Source organism: Grus americana, chromosome 1 (assembly GCF_028858705.1).
Source record: "Grus americana isolate bGruAme1 chromosome 1, bGruAme1.mat, whole genome shotgun sequence".
Lineage (NCBI taxonomy): Eukaryota > Metazoa > Chordata > Aves > Gruiformes > Gruidae > Grus > Grus americana.
The window spans coordinates 195,401,617-195,426,168 of record NC_072852.1 but is presented as its reverse complement, the minus strand read 5'-3'; the positions used below and the strand labels follow the sequence as shown (position 1 = coordinate 195,426,168).

Sequence of the window (24,552 nt, the reverse complement as noted above, 5' to 3'; positions counted from 1 at the left end):
TTTGGCTTGGATATTTGTTCTATAACCATACACAGGGCTGTAGGAGCTCCAGGTGCCCCTGGTCATCGGACGGCTCACGGTGGCCGGCCCAGGAGGGATGGGCCCCGCAGAGCGGCTGCCCGGGCCCCGCAGAGCGGCTCCGGGACGCGGCGGCAGCGGGAGGCCGGAGCCGCGGGGCCGCAGGGCGCTGCCTCTCCCGCTGCCGCCCGCCAGAGGGCGCCGCGACTCCCGCTCCGCCTCCCGGCGCTGCCGCCCGGTCCTGCCGGGCCCTGCCGGGGACGGGAGGGGAGGAGAGGAAGGAGGGCGGGCTGGCGGCGGCACGGCCACCAGCCGGAGGCCGCTCGCCCGCGCTCCTGCGGCAGAGGCGGGCAGCCGGGCGCACCGTGGCCCTCTCCTGCTTCCCCCGCCGTGCGGCTCGGCGGCCCTTGCCAAGATGTCTCGGGAGCCCGGCTGCAACCGCTGGCTCCTTTTCGCTGCGTGCGTCCACCTCTTCTTTCTTCTCCCGCCGCTCCGCACCCGGGGTGAGTGGCCGGGGGCCGGGCCGGGACGCCATGGCGAGGTGAAGGGAGGAGACCCAGAACGCACGGTCCCTCCGCGGAGGTGATGAGGGGGAGGAGGGCACGAGACAGAGCTGGAGAGCCTGGGGGGGCGCCGGAGCCGCCGTGGCCGCTTCCTCACCCCTTCTTCACCCCTCTGTCCCGCCCCGCGAGGAGAAGCGGGCGGGGAGGAAGGAGGTGCCCCTTCCCCCGAAGTTTGTCAGTGAGCCGGGCTGGAGCGCGGACGGGGCAGCGCGGGCTCCGCTCAGCGGCCCCGGCTCTGAGGTGCCGGTGCCGGCCACCGCCGGGACCGTTTCCCGCCCTCTGGGCCCCGCGGCGGTGTGTGGGGACGAGGGGGCGGCCCTGTCACCTGGGCCAGTGCAGGGCAGGGGAAAGCTCTCGCCGTGGAAACCGGTCCTTACGGGGCCGGCCGCTCAGGTCGAGAAAATCTTCATTAAACAACTAGCTAAAACCCACCACGAAGCCACTTGTGCTCGTATTTGAAATAGCGCCTTACTGACTGGGTGTTGCAGAGGGGAGGTGGAAAGGTAATACCGTCTGGTTAAAGTGTCAGCATAGAGGAAAGAAAAAATCTTATTTCTTATTATATTTTAGAGGTGTTTTTAATGTATCTAGGCAGGTGGGAGAAGATTAAAAGAGAAAGGTTAGTAGTCTGTCAGCAGTCGGATCGCTACAGTCTCTCGGAGTTAGGAGCTGTTGCCGTGAGTGTAAGAGACAGAAATAAATGTTTACATCTGTTCTGTTTCTCATTATTTCTGTTCCCGAATGTTTCCATCTCTGTCAGCATAGTCTTGTCAGTTTGTTCTGAGCCTTTGATTCTCTTCCACTAGTATGGCTTGTGGATCAGAATCGTGTGGGGAAAACTTGATACAAATAAATAGTGTTTTCAGCAAAGTAAAACTGTGATATTTTTTATTTTTCTCTTGTAAAACACTTTTCACCTATGCAGCTTGGTTTTTGGAGGAGTCCTAATACTCTACTGCTCTTCCTAAAGCTATATTTCATATTTCATTCTTTCTGGGATGAGTAGTTTTGCTCTAGTGCTTTAGCAAGGTACTATACCATTTGTGATCTCGAACAGATTGTAATCACAGTCAGAGAACAGCAGCTTCAATTTTCCTTGTACGTGTACGTATATTTATTTTACCTACATACATGCAGGTCGAAGGCAGAAATGGAGGAACTCAGGTTTTTGCTTGAGCAGTTACCTCTTTTTTTAGTAGGTCTCAATTAATGGTTCTGTAGAATTTGTTCACCTGAAGCTTATTGAAGTATCATGGCTTTCTTGTAGTTTTTTTAAATATCCTTTTAGGTTAAAGTCCCGTCTTTTGTAAATACCCCATGCTATTGAGATGGCCAGGATAGTAAGTTTACAAAACAATCAGCTTTGCTCTTGGAAAACAGAAATAATTTGGATTGCATTTCACAGAAGAAAACAGCTTGTCTGTTGGTAGTTAAGTCATTTCATAAATTCCAGCTTGCAGGTGGCAGCTTGCAGAACGGGAACACATATTCAGATGATTTTGTTTGGTCTAACTTCTAGACAATCAGAAGGGATAATGATGATGCTTTTTCTTCTACTGTTTTTCTTTGCATGCCTTTTATAAAGATATTGGTGCATATAGCACTCATTTAAACATTTCAGTGGTTCACAGTGGTGATTTCATCTGCCTTCTTCCCATATGTGCCATTAGCTTAAAGAAATTCAGTAAAGAAATAAAATCAGTTGCTTTTATTTTATGAAAAGCTTCAGATGCTGGAAATTTGCTTGCATCACCCCTTCCTCCTCCCTACTCTCTCCCAATTTCGGGTTGATAAATCTCTAAGTCTTCATTCTTACCTGGCTAGACCAGGGTCTTTGATGCTGATAGGGTAGCAACAATGAAGAAATATAATAAAAATGTGCATATAAATACATGAAACTAATTTATTTTGCTTGCTAGCGCTTCCAGGCTGTCTCATTATGGAAGATCCTGTCTCTTTGACTGACAGCATCAGTGCAGATTTTCTCTGGATTCATGTCAATCCATAGAATCTTGTATTCTTTGAAAACTTGGGAGGGGGAGGAAACCCAACCAAAACAAAAATAGGCCTTTCATTAAATTATAATTAGAAGTAGAAAGAAATTCTGTTTTAAATGTTTTGTCTACTGTGTACAGTATAATCAATGGCTTTCATTATTTGAAGTGGTTATTATTACTCATGGTTTCACCGTACGTAAGTCATAGAATCATAACTCTTTTTTTTGTAGCTCATTTAAACTGACCAACAGCCCAGTGAGGTGATGGGATAACTCTGGGGTCAGTCAGCCTTGAATCAGACTGTAAAAGAGGAAGATAACAGAAGTGCTGCCTTTCTGCTTCAAATGGATTTTGCCTGTGATAGTAGAAGAATTTACTTTTTGGTTTTTAACATCCTTTGCACTTAAAGGACACGTAATTGTAAATGTTTGGAAGTTGTTTACACTCAAAAGGGTAATACTGAGGAAAGGATTACTTCTACATTTATAATGTGGTATTATATCATTATATATATTTATACAGTATATTGAATTTTAATACTGCAATATTTACATCCATTTTCCTAATAGTTTGTTGGCACATATTGCTGCAGTTCAGCTGCTGAACAATGAAAATAAATGATTGAGTTTTACTTTCTAGTGTTATAAGCAAGTCTAATTACTCACCAAAATTTTAATGGAAATAATGGAACACTTGAGAAAAATGAATAGGAATTGAAGCTGCTTATATTACATTCTCTGATTAAATTTCCAGGTTCTGAATGAATCAAAAATTGTTGTCTAGCTTTTTCAGTGACTTTAGTCCTGCTTTCAAAAGAAATAAAGATAAGATTGATTAAAATGAAAAGCTTTGAAGTCTTTCTAAAATTTCTTTCCTTTTCTTACTTCAGTTCTTGAACGTTTAGCACAAGGACACGTTCAGCTTTTGTCTACTTGTGCCAAATGATGTGAATAGCTATGTGCGTTAACAAACGTCAAAGTACACAGTGCTTTAAATAATGAAGTGACAAATACAAAACTAAGGGTTGCATTTAAGACAGTGCCTTGGGTTTTTTTTTCTGCTTTAGATAGCTTTGTTTGCAAGAAATCATACAGTTAGTCACTCTAGCCTTTTTGGTTACTGTGGTGCCTTCACAGTTTGAAATTTTACCAGCTAATCAGTTTCTTCTTGCAATATATTTTCTCTGCGCTCTTTGGTAAGTCAGTGGTCCACCTGAGGTATGCTTGGATTGCATCAAAAAACTCAAAGGGACTAGAGGAAATTCTGGGTTTAGTAAAGGTACCTCTAGCTCCAGAGATTGATGTGTGTCTTAGGGAGTTCTATACTGAAAGAAATCTTTTGCAGTTGTCTGAATTAATAATGATGTTTGGATATGTAAAGTTACTGTTGTAGTATAGTAGCATCTGATAGCTCCCAGACAGAGCTCATCCTTCTTTGTGCTTGTGTACTTTACACACAACAAAAAGATATCCTTGCTACAGAGAGTTTACAGTTTTTACCTGTGTTGTGCAACTGTTCTGGTCATGAGCTGCACGTGTAATTAGAATTTTTCTATCAGTGGTCCACTCCTGGGTGCATCTTTTTCAGAAACCTCTTGGGAGTAATTTGTAGGTGGGTGAATTAATCTTAGAGATGACCGCTTGCGCCCAGGCACTGCATTTCCTGCCTGCCCTGTGGCCCCTTTGTCGATAAGCTGTATGCCAGCTAGATTTGCCACGTTCTTTTCATTTCACCCTTTTCCCAGTAAATTCTTAGAAGATACTTATTTCTAGGCAGAGAGATCAGGTTGCTTAGCCAGAACAATCTTGGCCATATGTTGGTAAGACTTGAGTTTACCCCGCAAGTGCATCCCAGTTTACTTTTGAAGACTGCTTTACTCCCATCAAATCATGTGTACATAACAGATGTACTAATAAGGTAGTAGAGGGGCCATGGCATATTTGTTGCTTAAAATAAATTCATACGATCTGCCTGAGTGAAAAGCTTGGTTACCGTTGGGTGAAGACTCTTGAGGCTTTCTTGTGGTGTCTGCAGGAGTCTGCTAGTCTGTTTAGTGAATGGTTCTTCAGTAGTTTAAAATAGCCTGAACAGTTCTTGTCTTAGTATTAAAATATATTATCTGGGTAAAGTCTTCCTGAAATATTTAATGTAAAAGATACCGAGTCATGTTAATATGTTAATTTGTTTGAAAAGTGGGGGAGGCTGCATATCTGAAATCACTGGCAGTAAGAATAGTGATATAGAGAGAGACTTTAACGTTCATCACAGATACTGGTTTGTTTAATAAATGGTATGTGTGAGTGTCGAAGTTGCACTGTATGTCAAAATAGCTGCAACAAAAGTAATTTTTAGCCAGGCATATTCAGTCTACCACTCTCTTCAACGATACAGAAAGATTGATATGGGAGATGGTCCAGGAGAGCTGGTTGATTTTCAAGGTTCACCTCCTACAGCTCTAGAATGGTCCAGCCCCACATGCAGGAAGGCAAGCAAAGATGGCAGGAGGCCCACATGCATGAACAAGGAGCTCTTAACAAAACTCAGACATAAAAATGAAGCACACAAGAGATGGAAACAGGGTCAGGTCACCCCTAATATGGAGATGCTGTCTGAGAGTGCAGGTATGCCATTAGGAAAGCTAGAGCCCTCCTGGAGTTGAATCTGGCGAGGGATTCGGCTTATGAGAGGCAAGAAAAAGGGCTTCTACAGGTCTGTCAGCAGCAAAAGGGAAACTAGGGAAAATGTGGGCCTGCTTCTGAGTGGGAGGAGGGATCTAGTTAAAAGAAGGACATGGAAGAGGACATAAGGTAGTTGGCACAAACTGGAAAACTGGAAATTCCATTTAAACCTAAGAAATACTTTTTTTTTTTTAAACTCTAGGAGTGATTGAACACTGGAAGAGGTTACTTAGTTTGTGGAGTCTCTGTCCTGGGAAATACTGAAAACTTGACTAGACAAGGTCCTGAGCATCCTGCTTTAAGCAGGGTTGGACTAGATGATCTTCAGGGGTGCTTTCCAACCTCAGTAATGCCGTGGCTCTGTAATACAATGATGAAGTAGGTTGTTAAAATAATTCCCCAAAGAGCTTTATCTGTGCTCTCAAAGACATAGTATGAAATAGGTATATTTTCTTTTTTTTTCCAGGTTATTTGAGCATTGTTTGATTTGTTTCAAGGATCATGTGCATTAATATTTTATAAATCTTAGAAGCAGTGTGGCATTGGTTATTGAATGTTATGGTGAGAGAGGCAGCATCTCTTGTCAATCACAGTTGTTTCAGGTCTCATGTATGTGGTTCTTCAGCTGCATATTAAAAACTGAAAGTCATGAAAATTCTGCTTGCATGCAGTTTTGCGAATAAGCTGAATTTATGAGGTGATAGTTCTTCAGGTTAATACTATGTAATTAATACATTCCCTGGAATAAGGGTGTTTTGTGTTGATCTTGTAATTAGGATCATGTCAAGTAGAAGACATGGATCTGGTTTGTGTAGGGGAAAATATTCCTTATCTGAAGCTCTAAGTACTGTTATGTTGGAAGAGGAGGAAAATGATCAGAACATGCTCTCAGCAAGGGTTATAATAGGCAAATCAAGGTATTCTCTGTGCACTTTTGAACTAGAAGTGCAAAACATTTACTTGAGGACAACACTGAGGGGGATGCACCTACTCGTACTCTGTTTTATTTTCCTGGCTAAATGTCTTACTGAAACGTGGCTGTGGTCAACATGAGTCTACTGTATTAGAACAATTTTAGGATGTCTGCATCTGGTGGTGTGATTTGAGATTCAAGTTAGTCAAGACCTGAGATGTCATTGTGAAACTCAACTCCTAGATGCTTGATAAAATTTGGTCTCCAGTTGAAAGAACATAGGGATATAGGTAATCAGAGAGAGAGCACCACAGGCCTTGGACAATCTTGTTGTCTTGCTTTCCTACATTCCAGGTTTCAAGCGCATCAAAGGAACTGACAATTGCTAGCAATTCCCTTTGAAATCAATTTCAAGCAGTAAATAATTTTAACTTGCAGTGAGACACTCCACTTGAATCTCTTGATTTTTTTTTTCCTCCTCAGTTTTTAAGAAAACCATTTTTCCATGATGAGTAGTATCTTGAGTTCCTTCCAAATTATAGCAATTTACTTTCATTTGCATTTCTTTACTACCTTTAAGAAAAAGGCTCCTTATGAAGAATCCTAGCAAAGCTTTCTTATGTTAAATGGAACTACTTTTACAAATGAGCAAGCTGAGACAAATTGATTAGATGACTACATCAACAAGCCAAAAACCTCCAAAAACCCAGAATCCTTTTTTATGATTATTTTTCTAATACAGACCAGAAGTGTATGCATAGGGTGGTGCCAATATAAAAGGTTTAAGATAATACTAGGTCTATGCACATTAGCTCTTTGGGGGTCTCTATTCTTTTTGTAAAAGTTTATTTGGGTCTCTTATACGTTAACGAGTTTGATTGTTGTTCAAAGGTGCCATTCAAAGTGTATTACAGCCATCTTCAAGTTTGATAGAAATTTCCATTAGCTGCTGTCAGTTTCTGTGATTCCAAGTGAAACTGTAGTACTCGAAACTTTAACCTAAAGATAGAGTGGAATGCAAGTTTCGCATGTGATAGCACATTATACTGTTGTCAAGTGAACTACTGGACTGAACAGATTTGATTTTTTAAAAAAATGGGATTTATTTGCCTTGAAGCCAAGATAAATTGGCTTCACATCAAAGAGTGATCTTTTCAGAAATGTACAGGAATAGAATTGTCAGGCAGCAAATGTATAAATTCTGTAAGAACGGACTGTCTTATGTTCATAAAGATTATTACCAATATAGTATCATTTAATGTGAAATTCTACCTAAATGTTTCTTTTTCTTTTGCTGCAGAACTTTGTCAAGTGTGAAAATGAGCTCCTGTAATATGACAAAGTCTGCTTTTTCTTTCAGCTTTTGCTGTAAGTGTAGTTCCTGAAGGTGCAGAAGATGATACTGAACTACCAGTGCTGCAGGTAATAAATTTTAATTGCCAGAGCAGGAACATTTTACAGACATTATAAAATCATCTGGAAGAGACCAGAGCAGAAAACCTAACATCTGTGACATTGATTATTTTGATCATAGACTTCAGTGGTACTAAATGTCATCTGATGTCTCTCTGTTCTGTGTGGCATATAAGAGACTTTTAATGGGACACAAGTTGCATGTAGTACTACTTTTCTAGTATTACTAGAATTTATCCTATGGATTCTTAGAATTACTAGAATAAACTTATACTTAGCACTTCTTTTGATTTCTTTCTTATGCTGGATTTTCTCACTTATGTTGACATTTGTATTAAGAGAATTAGGTTTTTTGGGTTTTGTTGTGGAACAAAATGATAATTTAGAAAACAATTTATTTTGTTTTTCCAGGGTCAGCTGAAGAGTGCATTAGCGATTTTGCATAGATTCTATAAGTTGATAGTGTTACTGATGTTGAGAATAGTTTTTGAGTATGTAACCTTTATTAGTTCAGAGGCAGGTTTTCTTTCTTCTTGATTTTGTTAAATGTGTAATACATTCAGAGGGAAATGGGTGCCTCTGCTAAATTAGCATTATTACGTATTGCTACCCAAGTCACAGCTCAAGTAAAGCTTGTGTATGAAGTTTCAAATTAACAGATTAGCAAACTAATGGGCAGAGCTAGTCCTACTGTTAAACAACATAATGAGTGTTAGGTGTGTATGCATGTATGTCCTTTAACAGACTTCTGTCTACCAATTTTTTTATACGTATGTATTTGTAACATATTTGTGTACGTATAAAAGAGATTTAAGGGAGGAAAATCAAATAGAAGCACTGGAATGAATCAAGAGTTAGAATCTATAACTGCCATTAAAATCTAGTCATCTCACATAAAATGCAGTAGAAGTATGGTCAGAGATACGTGTTTTGATGATGATTGCTATATCTACAGCAATTTTCATAAATGAAAAAGATCCCTATTGCAAACTGCTGATCTGTTGCAGTATATCTGGGAGAGTAGGTAACATCATTGTTTTCATTTCTTATAATTTGCTGTTTGTCAAATTCCATTACTGTCTCAATCTAGCTGTTTAATGTTATCATTCTTATATGTGATATAATTCATGAAAGCTTTCCGACTATTTTAGTGTTTCAAAACCTTCCCTCAGATGAGGTCAGAGGTGTCTCTTAGAACTCTTCAGGTCAAAATCCTGGGGGTTTTTTCCTTACAGGAATATAACAGGCAACAACTGTTCTGTGTTTTCATAAAGGTAATTGTAAAATATGGCTTGTTCATCACATTGTACCACAAAACACGTAGGGTTTTGTTTGCATAGAAAATCAATCTCCTTGTGTTGTTTATGATACAGGTTAATTTAGAATGTGGTGTATATTACGCTGTAAGATGGTAGTACTGTGTATAGTCTTCAGAATAACAATCTTATAAGAAGGTTTTTAAATTTTATTGACCCAGTCAACAAAAAAGGGTCATAAGCATGGATGCAATGCAGTCGTTCCTTAAAACATTTCACAGATGGCTACCAGGGTACTTGGAGCTTATGCATTTCAGCGTAGAAGTCAGAGCTGGACAGAGGGAGAGATCAAATAGGATGCAAATAGGACTAAAAGGTTTAGATGGATATAATATTTAAAAAAAACAACAACAAACCAACAAAACAAGGGGAGAAAAAAAGAAGTGTTTATAAATAGGAATTAAGTCACGAGGGTAGGAAAACTATACAAGCATATTCCTGAGGAGTGCCTTGTATGGCATTTCTGTCTGAAGGTCTCAAAACACTTGAACCAAGATAAATCCTACAACATCCTAGTGCAATTAGTAAAGATGATCTTGATTTTTATATGTGAAGGAACGAAATCACTGAGGTGCTGTTACCAGGGAGAAATTGTGCAATAAATGAAATCTCTGTTTTTCTTCCTACAATTTTTGTAGGAAGCACAGAGCTATTTCTCCAGTGCTATCTCTCTATCAGTCAGCAGTTCTTAAACAACACCCTTCCACTGAGCCTCTCTTATTTAGAAGCAATTGTATATGCCTCTAAGATATTTGTGTGTGTGTGTCTTGTTTTCCTGGTTAACGATGCAAATGGAATGTCACTGTTGTCTGTTCCTCAGCACTCTGTTAAAATTTCATCACAAATGTTTGTGATACCTGAATAAATCTCAGTGAAATCATGTTACGTACAACAACCTTTTCATATTTATTTTTGTCTTGATATAAATTGCTTTTAAGTCTTCCTTTAAGAATTGTGTTTCAATAGATGCTTGATAGTGGATCAAATAAGTAAGAGTGTTTGGGCATTTTGAGCAGGTGTGTTTGTATTATAGGGTTCCGTATTCCAAACTTTGTGCTCAGGAGATACATAGTTAAAAAAAAAAAAAGACATTGTTAGGATTAATTTAAAGAGCTCTGGTATAAACTGGGTCACAGAAAAGCATTCTCTTTTTTTTTTTTTCTTTTTATTCTTTTACTGTATTGTCTAAGTAATAGTGTACAAACATGTGGAATAGCTGTTTCCATTCTCAATAATGAAAAACGTCTTATTAGTTCTTGACTTAAAAACTCTATGTATGCATTTACAACCTAATAAATGCTTTGTCTCCCTATGTCTCTATAGAAATATTTGAGTTTTTGCCTGCATCCTTATTTTGCCTTTTCTCCTTTCTTATAGAAGTCTGAAAAAAGTGGAACAATTAGTAAAATAAGCAGAGGTAAGTACTGTATAGTCTGTATTTGTTTTCACTTGTAGCTGCCTTTTTCATGTAAATAAAATATGGTTACGCTTTGAAAAATGACTGTGTGAACAGTGCCTAAATGCTCAACAGCATTGTTAGCTAATTGCTGATTCCCAAATACTTCGTATTTTTTTTCTTTGCTCATGTAGTCTAATCAGACAGAAGCTTCTTGATCGTTGTTTGTGTTTGCAATTCCTGTAGTTAAGTGTTTTTCTGAAAATGTGCACTTGCTCTATGAAACTGATGCATTGTAGTACAGGATATGTTAAAATCACATGTCATGATACTTAGTAGCAGTTCTTGTAAAAACATAACATGAAATTGAATTTTACCATTCTGCTAAGCTGTCATGGTACTTGTAATAACTAGGGTTATTATAAATTACTTGTAACAACTTTGTAGTATCTAGAAACAAGTATTTAAGAAACATATCAAATATTAATAGGATACTGAGTGGTAAAATAAATTTTTACTGGACATGTGAGATAACTTATGAGAATAAAAATTCTGCAAGCTTCTGCCCTTTCTGAAAACAAGCCTGATGTCCTTCTAGCAAAAAGTTTACAGACCTGAGAGAAAGATTTGCAATCTCTGCACTGTAACCTAGTGCTGCCTCTGCTATAGTATAGCAGTGCAATTCTTAAAGCAACTTGGACCGTTATGGTACTTCTCACTCTTCTAAGCCCTGAGTACTTGGCTCTGCTTGTTCTAAAAAGAGACAGGTTGACCATGTCTCTGTTGCAGCACTTTCTGAGTAGTTCTGACATCAAAGCTGAACACGAGGAGGAGTTAGCATGCTTTTAATGGAGTTGCTGACAGAACTCTGAATGGTGCTGAGAAGATCTGGGTTTTGTTTGTTGGCTTTTTTTGGACTTAGTTGCAAGCTCTGTCCCTAACACAGATAACCACTTCTGTGGAAAATAATTAGAATCATAGAATCATTTTGATTGGAAAAGATCTTTAAGATCATCAAGTCCAACCGTTAACCTAGCACTGCCAAGTCCACCACTAAACCATGTCCCTAAGCACCACATCTATGCATCTTTTAAATACCTCCAGGGATGGTGACTCAACCACTTCCCTGGGCAGCCTGTTCCAGTGCTTGACAACCCTTTTGGTGAAGAAATTGTTCCTAATATCCAATCTAAACTTCCCCTGGCACAACTTGAGGCCATTTCCTCTCGTCCTATTGCTTGTTACTTGGGAGAAGAGACCAACACCCACCTGGCTACAGCCTCCTTTCAGGTAGCTGTAGAGAGTGATAAGGTCTCCCCTCAGCCTCCTTTTCTCCAGGCTAAACAGCCCCAGTTCCCTCAGCTGCTCCTCATAACACTTGTGCTCCAGACCCTTCACCAGCTTTGTTGCTCGTCTTTGGACACACTCCAGCAGCTCAATGTGTTTCTTGTAGTGAGGGGCCCAAAACTGAAGACAGTAGTCAAGGTGCAGCCTCACCAGTGCCGAGTACAGGGGGATGATCACTTCCCTACTCCTGCTGGCCGCACAATTTCTGATACAAAATTAAGTCCCTTGTCCCATTAATCTCCCATTTTACCATTGAAAGTGCAGGACATTTCTATAGAAGCTTTATTACTCTGTTCCCTGTTCACCTGTCCTTATCTGGTGTGAAACAAAGTCCATTTCCTCTTTGTTTTCTTTCATCTCTTTCTGTGGAATCTCATAGCGCAGCCAGATGCTGGTTGCTGCTTTTATCACTCCCAGCATATGTACTGTCTCACTTCATAAAACACCCAGGGAGGCATTGACAGACTTTTTTTTTGCTTTTGACAGTGCTCAGTTTTCGTAAGTTTTAGTATAATCTCATTACTTAGGAAAGTTATATTTAGAAACGTTAGTGATGTAACTACCATCTGTCATTTATTGTTTGTTTCAGTAGGAGATCACTTTAAAGCAGAGAAACAAAAGTATTTTATGCGGCAGGTAGCAAAATTTAGAAACTTGCTGCCACAGGAGGTAGCAGACCGTACCAGCAGTTTCAAGAGGGGAGAAGTCCTTAAATGTATGGTAAGATAAATAGGCAGCAATGTATCTTCTGGCATTTCCTAATACAATAGCTGTGAATGCTGTTAGAGTATGAGGAGCACCGAAGAAAGTGAAGGTCTTGTGGTCTCCCTAAATAGTGTTTCCTATTGCTACTGTTAAAGACCGTATACTGGACTAGATAGACCATTGGTCTGATGTAATAGGTCATTTCTTGTGTTCTCTTTTTTTAAAATGAGATTCTGCCTCTCCTTAAGAAAGTATTTTTTTTTAAGTCTCTTTTAACCCATTTCTGTGGATAAAATCAAGGAAGGACTTGAAACAGAGAATGAAGTTCTTGATGGTTCTTAGTTCCTGTGATTTTTTCTTTTTTTTTTTCAAACTGTTCTACAAGAAATTTCTTTTTCCTTTATGAATAAGCTGTACCTTTGTACCAAGGAAGCAAAGCTACCATCTGTAATTTTCCTTTCAGAGTTTTAAGAGATCTTTTTAAGTGTCATTAGCCAAGCCTTTGAAGACAAGTATCAACATCTTGATATCCCAGTCACTGGAAAGACAAGTGTGATACAGAGAAGACTGAACTTTGTGTTCTTATGGTTGCTTTGTCTACTCAGAATGTGATGTAGCTTTCTGGAATGGCTGGTGTGCAAAGAGTTTCATGCATGGATACATTATAGTCCAGGCAAAAGATCAGTGATGTGACTTACCAATATTGGGTCATCATTGCCATGCCATGGCAAAAAGTCTTGTCCTTCAGGTGGATGTATATACCCACTCTATTGGTGGATGTATTTGTCCCCAAAAGGTAGGCTGTATCACTGACCAACAGTATTTTCAACTTAGAGTATCTGAGTAACAAAAGCAAATCTTTTCTTGAAGTGAGGTGCTGGCTATTTCAGGCTAGCGTACAATGATTTCGCCATCTTTGGAAACTCAAGGAAAGATCGAGTTTGGGAGCGTGAGTTGTCCTAATCCCTTCTACAGTCTGTGGAGAGAGGGGCACTTCCAGAGGGTGACTGAGATCCAAGGTAGGTTGAGTCATTCTCTCTGGAGATATTCCTCTCACCACAAGAGTATCTACTAGCTTTTGGCTGCAGGCTGACGGGTATTTGGTGTGGGTTTTTTCTTTTTCTTTTTCTTTTTTTTTAAATGTGCGTTAAATGAGAAAAGTATAATGAAATAGTCTTGAGGCTTTTTTTCTTGGATTTCATTCTTGCAAATATGGTGATGTTATACTTCCTCTGATCTGCAAATACCTGCAATATTCTGAACGGATCAAAAGTATTTTTTGCAGTTATATCCTTTTAATATCCTGCCTGGCCTAGTTCTGCATTTTATCTAGGCTCTCTAGGAATTAGTGAGGAAGGTTTGGGTGGAAAGATAAGAACAACCTTCAAGGTTTAAATAAGTTTTTTCTTTAGTATCAGAGCAAATGTGTAGGTGATGAACCTTTTTTTCTTTTTGGTTAAGTAAGTGTTAAGACATATCATGAGTTCTGCAGTGTTAAACAACATACTTTATGCATTACAAAACTATGAAAGAGTGCACTTTGAGGAACAACTGGACACTATTATTTCTAATTTCAAGAAGTAAACAAGTGTAGTAAAATGTGTTTGTCATTGATTTTAAAGGGTTTTTTTGGATGTTACTAAGGCAAGTAATTTAGTAAAATTCAGAAAATAGCAATATTAGAAGTACTCAAACTGTGTTGAGAGAAAGTGTTCAAAGTTAGGACGGCTTTCAGTTCTCATGCTGCAGACCATAAACAGATAATCAGTCATTACAATGCTTATTGCATATATGATACATAAGCACACACACAGAGATGAGATTGCATGTTTAAATCTATCTGTCTATCTATCTATCCGCATACACTGTCTTTAACCCAGAAAGATCCCAATAACTTTTATATAAACACATTTACAAATTATTATTCTTACCGTGAGAAAAGACTTGTCTCTACTTTTAACTTTGGAAGCTTTATACTAGGCTACAATAATCTACTCAAAATATAAGAACTAAAAGGTCCTGATCTGGAGTTTCAGGTTGATGTTAGAGTTGCCATAAAAGGAGGGGAGGGCCTACAGAATATACAAGTGGCCTAATTTTTTTAAACCAAAATTGGAAGCTGAGTTTTCTGGCCTACACAGTAGAGTCTCTGGTTTGTGAGTTAAAGCACCAGTGCTTCTGCAGTTTAGTTTTTGTCTGACTAAATAATGAGATATTCTGTACTTTCTCACTGGAATGAAACAGTGTACAAATATTCCATTTAGCATTAAAAAAATTAATTTTATCATCCATCATTTCTTAGGAAAGAAAAACCCAAAGGAAAGAGGAGCTAGATTTAAGCACCACTGACAGAGCTGCAAAGATGTCAGTGGCATTCTTTTACCTATTAGAGACCAGTGGTTAGACTGCATCCTAGTTGTTTTAAAGCCATAATTGTAATTTTTGCAGAAGTGGTTTGGACCATGGCACACATACTTCAGGAAGTATATAAATCATTATGGAATTCTGTCTTTTCTGTTGATGCCTGTTCGACCTTTTTAATGATGTGTTTAAACATCCAGTGAGTCAGAGACATGGTTCTGGATGCTCACTGTTTCAGGAGAGTTAGGTAATTAAGAAGCTCAGGAGCCATTCTTACTGTTCTCCATTTCTAGAACAATAGGAGAGAATGGGGAAGACCTGCCTCAGAATATACTTGTAGCCTGGAAATTAAGAGGCTGACTTGGAATGCCAGAGACCTACATTGAGGCCCAGACTGCCTCACAGATGAGAATTTGGGTTTCTTGCATCCTGGGTGAATGCTTTAACCTCTGTCTAGCAGAAGACAGTATCATCATCTTATGTTCTTCTAGGAGCAGTTTTGCTCTTTGGGGTTTTTTTTGGCCCAAAATGTTTGTTTAAATTTTTTCAGTAGCTTTGAGTTGACTAAAACACCCTTTTGTGGTGAATAAACTTTGCCAAAAAAACCCCCAGAATATACAGGTAGTTTATTTGTGCTGGTCATTATACTGCAATGCTTATCTTCCAAATAGCAGTATTTCCCTCTTTGCCATCTTTTCAACTGATTGAGAGATCATTCCTAAGGAGGTATATTTTGCATAGGGTCATTTTATTCTTGCTAAAACACATGTTACTGTTGATGGCTTGTTAAACATTTTTTTAAGGTTCCATTGTGTTTAGCAGTGAGCCATGGTTGTGATGAGACTCAGGAAGTTTCAACATTCCGGTTCCCCAATTTTATTTTATTTTTTAATTAATTTTTTAATGTGAACTTCCAGTATCTTTCCAATCAATGAGCATTCGAGATTGTTGAAGATATTGTCCAGATATGGAAATGTCTTAGGGAAATAAAAGAGAAAAGAAGACAACAAGAGAAATACAGTATCAGTATATCTGTAGCTCTTTTGGATATTAATCTTCCAGAAGACTCCATTCTTTGTCTTGCTTGGTTGACTATTTCTCGACTTGAGAAACCATTTAGGTGTTTAAAATTATACATACTTTCTGTTAACATTTTAACACAGTGAATATTTCTTTTTATGAACTATTTTAAAGTGTCTATATCAGAGGAGAGTATTTCCACTGGATTAATGCAGTAACACCAAAGTAGGTGTTAGATTACTCCTGGAAAGCATTCTATTGTGGATATCACAGCTGTTGTTAAATGTACCGTAAGTGAAATTGAGTGTAATTCAGATGCTTGCCTATCTGTAAATGTACTTATACTAAACCAGTAATTATATAAAGCAATATAGTTTTTGCTTTTTATTTCTGGGGATGTTTTCAGTGTTGTATACATAGATTTAGACCTTTGACTCTCACCAGCATCATTGAAGTGTAATTTTAATTTTTGCACTAATTTTAATTTTTGCACAGGAAATCTAGCAAATTTCTTGCTAATAGCAAATAGCTGCTATTCAGACATTTTCACTGTGCGTGGTTTTTTTAAGCAGTTTGTTGGGTGGGTTAGAGCATGAAGAAACACTGTGTGGGAAAAAATGTGAAATCGGAACTGATATCTATGTCAGCGCTTATGCCATCTCCGCAGCTTTATCACCAGAAACCTCACATAATTTGGTATTTTGACAAGAGTTTGTCTTGGTGAATAAGCTAATAAATTGAGGGAAAAGTATATTGGGGGAAAGTAGAAAAAACGTTTAACTGCAGCTTTGAGCTGTCATAGGTCTGAATTAACAAGTAACCGTTCAGAGGAACAAAGAAATGTAATTGATTCTCAGCTCTTGGACATGGCAGTCTTCTTATAGTAAAGATATTTGGGGTTAATGCGCTTGTTGTTGCCACTGTTTTTCTTGTGATCTTTCATCATGTGCTCAGTTTTACTCTTTCCTTGAGACTACTACTTTCCTTCTTTGGACCTTTATTCTCTGTCTTTGTCCCTCTGTTCTTCATTCATTCTACTCTATTTGCCAAGTTAACATTTTGAACCTAGAGGTCAAGATCTTGATGTGAAACTAGGATCTTTTAGGTTGACTTGATCTATGATGCAAGAATATACATTTTAAAAATAAGTATTGCATGATGTAAATTTTTAATTTATACTGTAGTAAAACTGCAGATTAAAAGTGTTGAAATACTCTGCTGCCTGACGAGGAGCTTCACATGCTTCCTCTAAGGTGCTCTGTCCTTGGGATGTTTGTCTTCACACAGACATTGCTTGTAGTAAAATCTGGCAGTTTTCAGTCAGCCATGACTCTCTAGATTTTCCCTACTGAACTGTCATCCTGGACTGTCTTCAATTTGACATCTCCTATAGCTCATTGAAAGTTTGGTCTCAATGGAATACCAGTAACTGTTCTTAGAAAGTTCTCCTAGAGGTTTTATATCTTTAATTTCTCTGTCAGCTTTCATAATGTTGCTAACGATGGTGGTCTTGAAGTTCTGCTTTTCTGAATTTTGACTCCTACATCTTTTTTTGTTATCTATATAATTTTTTTTGGTGTGCACTTTGTTCCTTCTCTGTTTTTTGACATTCTGTGCAGAACCCATGGGACTTCATCTTTGATTTCTTTCCCTTTGGTACTGTATTGATTTGGAGTCATGTCATCTGTAAACATTGACTCAGCAGCCTTTTCTGTGCCGTCTCCTCAAGTTAACTAGAATCTGTTATCTCTTATGCCTGATCTGACTGTTACCTTGAGTGACAGAATTTAAATGCAGTTCTCAATCCCTGCCCACGCACCCCACAAGTCATCTACTTATCTCCTTGAAAACTGAGCGTCATTAGTATCTTTTTTGTTCCTTGGGCAGTAATTGGTCAGTCACTTCCGTGTACTAATAAGTTATTATATTCCATGTAATAATAAGTTATTATACCCTGAATTTCCTTGTCTGTGCACTTTCTGCACAGTATCTATGAAGTTCAGCCTTTTCTGGCAAACCAAATAGGAAGTGCAGTATAGTGTCTCCTCATCTTATATGCTGCTACTTAGTTATGGTTTTGGGTGAGTTATACAGCATAGGTCAAACTTGTTAAGAAATTTGGAAAGGGCATCTGTTCTCTTCCTTTCACCTCTCATCCTCTGCTGTGTTCGGATTCTGAACGTGATCAAATCTGCCTGGTTTTCTTCGCTTTCAAAATGCTGAGAGATTATTCTGTCTACTATCATCAAGAAAATTTGGCTATCTTCAGCTTCTCCATGGTATCAGCTTTCATCATCTACTTGTATTTTTTAATAAGGATTTTTTTTTCTGTCCATAAATGTTTGCAAAACTACTTCATTATTTTCTTTTAAATTTCTCAAAGTCTCCTCTCCTGTTGAAAGTTCTTAACTATGGTGCCTTTAAACACTGTGAAGACACATTCGAGGTGTTGATGCTGTCTTACCAGATAAAAGTATTACCTCATTGTCTCGCAGGTGTGTGTCTCCATCTGATGCTTGTTTCTGGGTAGGCTTTTAAGCTCTTTATTGAAGAAGCATCTTTTCCATTTTGTGTTCCTCCTAATGAGGGGAGATGCTGGTCTATGACTGCCACCTTTTAACTCTGGTAATAAGGAGTACCGGTATATTGGAGAAGAAGGAACTTATGAATGTGGGTACTGTTAACTGCAGGCATAAGTTTCTTTGTGGCTGCAGATCTCCTAGTCACATCATACTTTTTGTGTGTTAATCCTTAAAAGGACTGGTTTGGATTTTTTTTGTCTGTTAAATTATGTTTCTTTATTATTTCATGAAATGTTTGTATAACTAAGGAAATAGCTTGCTATAGATTCCCCCCACACCTGGATTCTCAGTAGCTTTGGAGCAAAACTGAAAATAACCTGTTTTGTCTTTAAATCTTTTTATTTTCTGGTTCACAGAATTAAAAGAAATTGTATTTATCATCCAGAGTCAAAGTAATTCTTTTCATTCCAAGAGAGCGGAGGATCTAAAAAGAGATATTTTAAAACAGGCTGCAGATCTTGGAAAGGTATGTTTAGATAATATAGATTGCACCTTGTTATGTATGTTTTTACTGCATTTTACTAAAATATAATTTTCTATTGTGCCCTTTTTGGATCCATTTTATTAATTGTCTTCTGTGTGCTTGCTTATAAGAGAACTATTTTGGTGGGTGCTTACTGATTGTGTGCTGTGATGTATCACCAAATAATTTTAATTTGAACTATCTACCTTTTTGTATAACTGTTTTTGTTTGGATAGCATTTGATGTAAAAGTGATAACAAGAAAGACTTGTAGTATGTGTTTAAGAAGTCAGGTGCTTTCTTTATGAAGTGAAAAACATAATCATTTAAGCAATACTTAAAATTATTTTTAGCTAAGTACTTTATTAGAGCCAATGAAGATGCTGTAATGTAGATTTTGTCAGAATTTTATTGCACAACTGTAGCATTGTGGCAGTAAAGCAGCAATGTATGTGGACATTAAAACCTTGACCTGAGGTATTTAAGTGACTTACATTGAAAGTTAAGTGTACATAAACAATGCTTTATTTCTTTTGTCTTTAATAAAAATAAGAAAAAAGTAAGAGGAGCATACATCCCCTGATATGAAATAGCTTGCTGTGAGGTTATTTGACATATTTTTCAATTCCAGGTTCTTTGTTGTAAAGGAAAAAGAAGTCTGATTTTAATTGTCTTATGTATCGTGGCATTGGAGTGCCTAAATCAAGTTCCTGGACATTTTAGGCCTCATTTATCCAAGCTTATCAAATCTGTTGTAATTAAATCCATTCTAAATGCGATTTTTAATCCCTTAATGAAATCAGTCATGTGAACAGCCTTTGTTCTGCAGAGTTCTGCTCTTTCAGAGTCCTCTTTGGGATTGAGACAAGTGTTCAGGTACAACGTTTGCAGAGAGGATTATGTCTTCAGTTGTTAAAACCAAGGATTTTAGTTGAGTTCTGTAATTGATGTTGCAGAACATGAATGATAAAAGATCAATAAGTGGAAGTGTGGTTTCAGTGAGGCATGAGTATAGGCATGTTTTATGGGAGAGAGGTAGAATCTTTTTTGTAATCAAGGAGTTGTACCTGTGAGTACTTCTGCCTTGAGCAAACTGAACTGGCTTTTAAAAAGCTTTACTAGTTAAGGAGATTCCTTTATGGGAATGCTGAAATAGTGATGCTTTTCCAGTATTAACAAATACCAGTTCGACAGCATTCATGGCATCTTAAAGGAGCAGTGATGGAAATACATCACACCAAAAATCTCATACCTGAAATCTGGGAAAAGGGGAAAGCCATCAATGTACAGGAAAAAAAATTAGCATAGCCAGCATGTACTTGGTATGTCTCATTTTTGTCAACTCGCAGTTCTACTGTAGGCCACTGAGACATGACCCAATAATTCTATTATGGAGAAGGGACAGAAGATCTCCGAAATCCTGCACATCAACATTTGAAGTTCAGATTTTTCATTAAAACAATACATATTAAATTACTACTTTCAAGCAAAGGAAGTTAAATCCTTCTGTTTTAAAGGACAACTGCTGTATAGAAACAAAGGACTGTGAATCATCAAGTTCACTTGCCTGTTGTCACAGGACCAAACAATAGCTGTTTAGTCCAGAAGGATTATTTTCTGCTGTTTTAAAATGAGAAGTGGAAGCCAGCTGCTAGATTTGTGTTACTTATTGAAACTAGAATACCTGCTTTAAAATGGATTAAATCACACACATTGGTATTTACTTTACATTAATCTTTACAAGTAATTTTTCACTGTGTACTTAAAACATTTTCTCATGTGAAACTAATCTATAATTCTGCTCACCAGAAGATGTCAGTACTGCTAAAAAGCATATTCCGTAGCTATTTATTGAATATTAACCAAGACTCTTAAGTATATTAAACAATGACTAAAACATAGCAATGAAGAAAATTCCTTAAGATTTTTACCAATTTTCTTCATTTTCTGAGATTTCTGCATTTAAGAAGCTCTGTAAGCTAGGCCTTCTTAAGAAAGACCAGATATGAATAAGAAAGCTGTCAGTGTGTGAAATTATAATATTTGGGACTGTTCCTTTCTATGTTCCTAAAAAATTGAAAACCATGATTACTTTTTTGGCTATTACATTTAAGACCAGAAAACAGGTAAAAAACAGTTTTTGAAAAATGATAGATTTTGTCTGAAATATTGTTTTAGATGTAGTTAATGCTATGGAATTTACTGGGATCATGACATTGTTTTGAAGACAAAGGTCTAGGTATTTCTTTATGAAAACTGGTCTAGTAGAGTAAGTAGAAATATTAGTGTTCATTATGGAGTTTAAAAAAAACCACCTAAACCAAGAATGTAAGAATAAGATTTTAAGATTGATACTATGGAATATTGGAAAATGAGTATCACATACTTCCATATGAATAATAGATGATGTGAAGTATGACCTCTGTTTTATAGAAGTGTTGTAACTATAATTTGCAGTATTTTTACTGTTAGGCTTACTTTGTTTTGAGCAAAATCCTATATTTTGTATCATCTCATAGAAATAAAGTTTCACAGATTTAAACTATCCCTGCATATAATGGTGAATATTGCTCATTTCTGAGTTTGAGGACTATACTATAGTGATTATTAATATCAGTTTAAAAGAAACAAGTACAGTCAAAAGTGTGGAACTTTCTATGTACATAGAAAACTTCTATATTATGTTGCTTGAGTAAATACTTGCTTTAGTTAACATGTTCATTACATTTTCATAACATGAAAATAGGTGTCAAATGTTAGGAGCATCCTATAGTTGTGTTCTTGTTTATTTAAACCAATTTTGCAAAATCCTGTGTCCTGAAGTGCAGCAGGAACAAAGTGATCAGAAACCCAGCGGGCCTACGTTACTGATCTGTGCCTCAGAAGTTCAATCTCTGCTATCTTACAGGATCATGCTTGCAGAAGGTTCTGTTTTTCTGCCTCCAACACACATTGACTGTAACTCAGTATCCTAGCTGCTGCATCTATAAGGTTTAAAAGCCTCTTGGTGCCTATTTGAGCTTTATTTTATTATGTCATTAGAGTCACGGCCACAGTATCTGTTCCCAAAGTGCCAATGGTTGTTGAGTATGGCATATGTGCTTTAAAAAAAATCTGTTATTTTTAATTGCCTAGGCTGTACTCATGGCAGCACTGCACTGTTTCAATAATATGGAAAATTTCTGTGTTAAAGTGTTGGGGGGGTATAATTAGTTTGCTTGAATTTTGATGTATATATGTTAAGCCATCACCATATTCCTATCTGAAATGATCTGTCTCCAAATTGTTCCTACTCATCTTTTGGCCATCTGTGAAAGACTACTTTCAGGGAATTTGTATCTTTTTTTCCCTTAATTTGCCAGTGGGACATGCATTCCTTTTCTGGATGAATTAATGTTTTCTGAAGTTCTTCCTAGCTCTACTTCCACATCTGATTTCAGATGCTGGAGAGAAGCTAGCTGAAGTTCTGTTGTCCAAAAGCCTCCTTAAATATTCCTCTGTTATTGTTTGATACTATTCCCATGATGAATTCTGACATCCTTATCTCACCTGAAAGAGACTTTTAAATACTGTCAGGCTATGATGGAAGCAAGTCTGAAAATGTGTCTGGATTTTTTTTGGTCTGTAGTAGTTGCCTTATTTTATTCCTTGTTAGGTGTATTCCACAAATGAACAGGCCTACATTCCTCTTCCAGATCTATGACAAGCTGTATAGCTAAAATTTCCTGACAGTTCCTAGTCTTGGAGAAGGTCTGAACTGTTCTGCATTTTACCCTTACTGTAAAGCTCATGTGCATGTTAATAATGCTGTGGTTGTGAAATCTAGTGGAAGGATTTCTCATTCAATGCAACAGAGTTGTTTAAACTGATCTGTATATTTAGAAAAGCTATTCATAGACTTAATTTACTTGAGACCTTTCAAAATTAATATCATAAATTAAGGCAATCCATATTATATCTGTTGCTTTCAACTTCCAAATTTCTTGCTCAAATTCTAGATTCTCATCTGAAAATCCTGTTTCCTCCTCTTCCTCCTATAATGGCTTACCATGCAATGGAAGCTGCTTCCAGCTGCGACTGATCAGATGATTCATTTTTGGGTCTTGCAATTTTAATGAGGTTTAACTCATTATATTTAAGTGAAGTGTTAGGCTACATTCTGTCCTGCCTCTCCATGTCTATGTTTACAACAGTTTGTCTTATGGCTAGGTTTTCTACAATATCAAGATCAACCCCATTTTTGTTAATTAGAACAGGTACGTTTTATATAAAACTTTAAATTATTATATTTCCCAGTGTTACTAGATCGTGTCTCTTCTTTTTTTTTAACATTAGTGTGCAATCTGTTTCCTTCCTAGCAACAGCTTTCTTTTCTTCTGCAAGGATTTATTCATGTCAAATAAATCCTGCAGCCTCATAAAATGTGCTTGTCACCTTAGTTCTTCAAATGCTTATTCCTTAACACGTAGGAGTTTATCCTGCCAGACAGTGGACAGTTTTTGTTGACTTTATTTATGAAAAACAAGGCTCTGTGGCATACCTTCTCTATTAGCTTTCCATCATTTTTCCCTCTTTGTAGAACAAAGATCAGATACCAGTCTATACCAGAGCTGTTGGGGAAGATACTGTCATGTCACCTGTGATATTTATCTTGTACACCACTCTACTTGGCCCAGGTCTTGCTAGTCTTTGGGTGATCAGCAGGACTCTTTCCACAGCAAAATGATGAATCTGGCACATGGCTGGCAGTAGACCGTGTGAAGGGATCTTGCTGAGATGGCAAGTCCTGCACTGCTTTGTGGTGAGGGCAGAGACTCTGATGGGGTACCTGGTGCATCTGGCACTCTTACTTTCTAAACGAAGTGAAGTCCCTGCAGGGGATCCTTCATGGACTCAAAAAATTGAGTAATTAGGGAACATGGTACTGCAGCGAAAAAGAGGGAGGAAGAAGTTCCAGCCATTATTGGTTGCCTCCTGAAACCACACAAATCCTTGTCCAAAAGTTCTGAGTATCATATTGCCCAGTATGTGTTGCTCTTGTGATGCTTTTTTCTGTCCATATTGCTTGAGTCAGATGATAGTACCAATAACTACTAAAAGCCCTGGATTGTCTCTGGTTTATGAATAGAATATTCTGGAAACAAGATTTCTTTGTCCTTTTCTTCTCCCTCCTCTTCCCCTTTAGACAATTTTTTCCATTTAGAGAATGAACACCAAAATATTGCCATACTAGTTGAATTTTCTCCTAAACTTGCGTGCTTACACCTTGCATAATTTGCATTTTTTTTGTTTAAAATATAGAAAACAAATTACTGGACTTGCCCTCATTGTCAGATTCCTGTATAAAGTTCAGTTGGACCTTCATTTTTATCCAACTATTTTTTTCTCCCCCTTTGCTTCTGTTTTGCCTGACTTCTCTTTGTAATATCAACCAAAACTTTCATATTTATACCTATCTTCCAAATCTGTCCAACCGTTCTGTTACATGGGTAGAGTTTGCAGTATAAAAACCATGTCTCTAACAAGTGTCTGCATTTAAGTGGTCAGTGTATGAAGTTCATATTTCCCCTTCCTTATCCGTATTAACCATCTGCATTTGTTTTCTGATATATTACTTATTGTTCTTACATACATTGTGTGATATCAGCATGTTCTTGGTCATTTTCTTTCCTGTTGAGTATATAGTTTGTCTTCATAATGCTTAATTTCTTTCAGGATTTGCATTTTAAAATGCAACTGCTCATTTTGGATCCCCAATAATTGGATGCTCAACTTCTGAAA

At 37.7% G+C, this 24,552-nt stretch overlaps 1 protein-coding gene across 1 annotated transcript in view; it reads left to right on the top strand.

Moving 5' to 3' along the window:
• The first annotated feature begins 267 nt into the window (after nucleotides 1–267).
• Nucleotides 268–24,552, top strand: part of B3GLCT (beta 3-glucosyltransferase) — a 67,613-nt gene continuing 43,328 nt past the window's right edge. Inside the window, exons 1-4 of the mRNA XM_054809294.1 lie at nucleotides 268–521; nucleotides 7,530–7,591; nucleotides 10,276–10,315; nucleotides 18,666–18,775. Coding sequence (XP_054665269.1) covers nucleotides 434–521; nucleotides 7,530–7,591; nucleotides 10,276–10,315; nucleotides 18,666–18,775 — 300 coding nt within the window. The 5' untranslated portion in view covers nucleotides 268–433. The remainder of the gene's footprint in view (nucleotides 522–7,529; nucleotides 7,592–10,275; nucleotides 10,316–18,665; nucleotides 18,776–24,552) is intronic.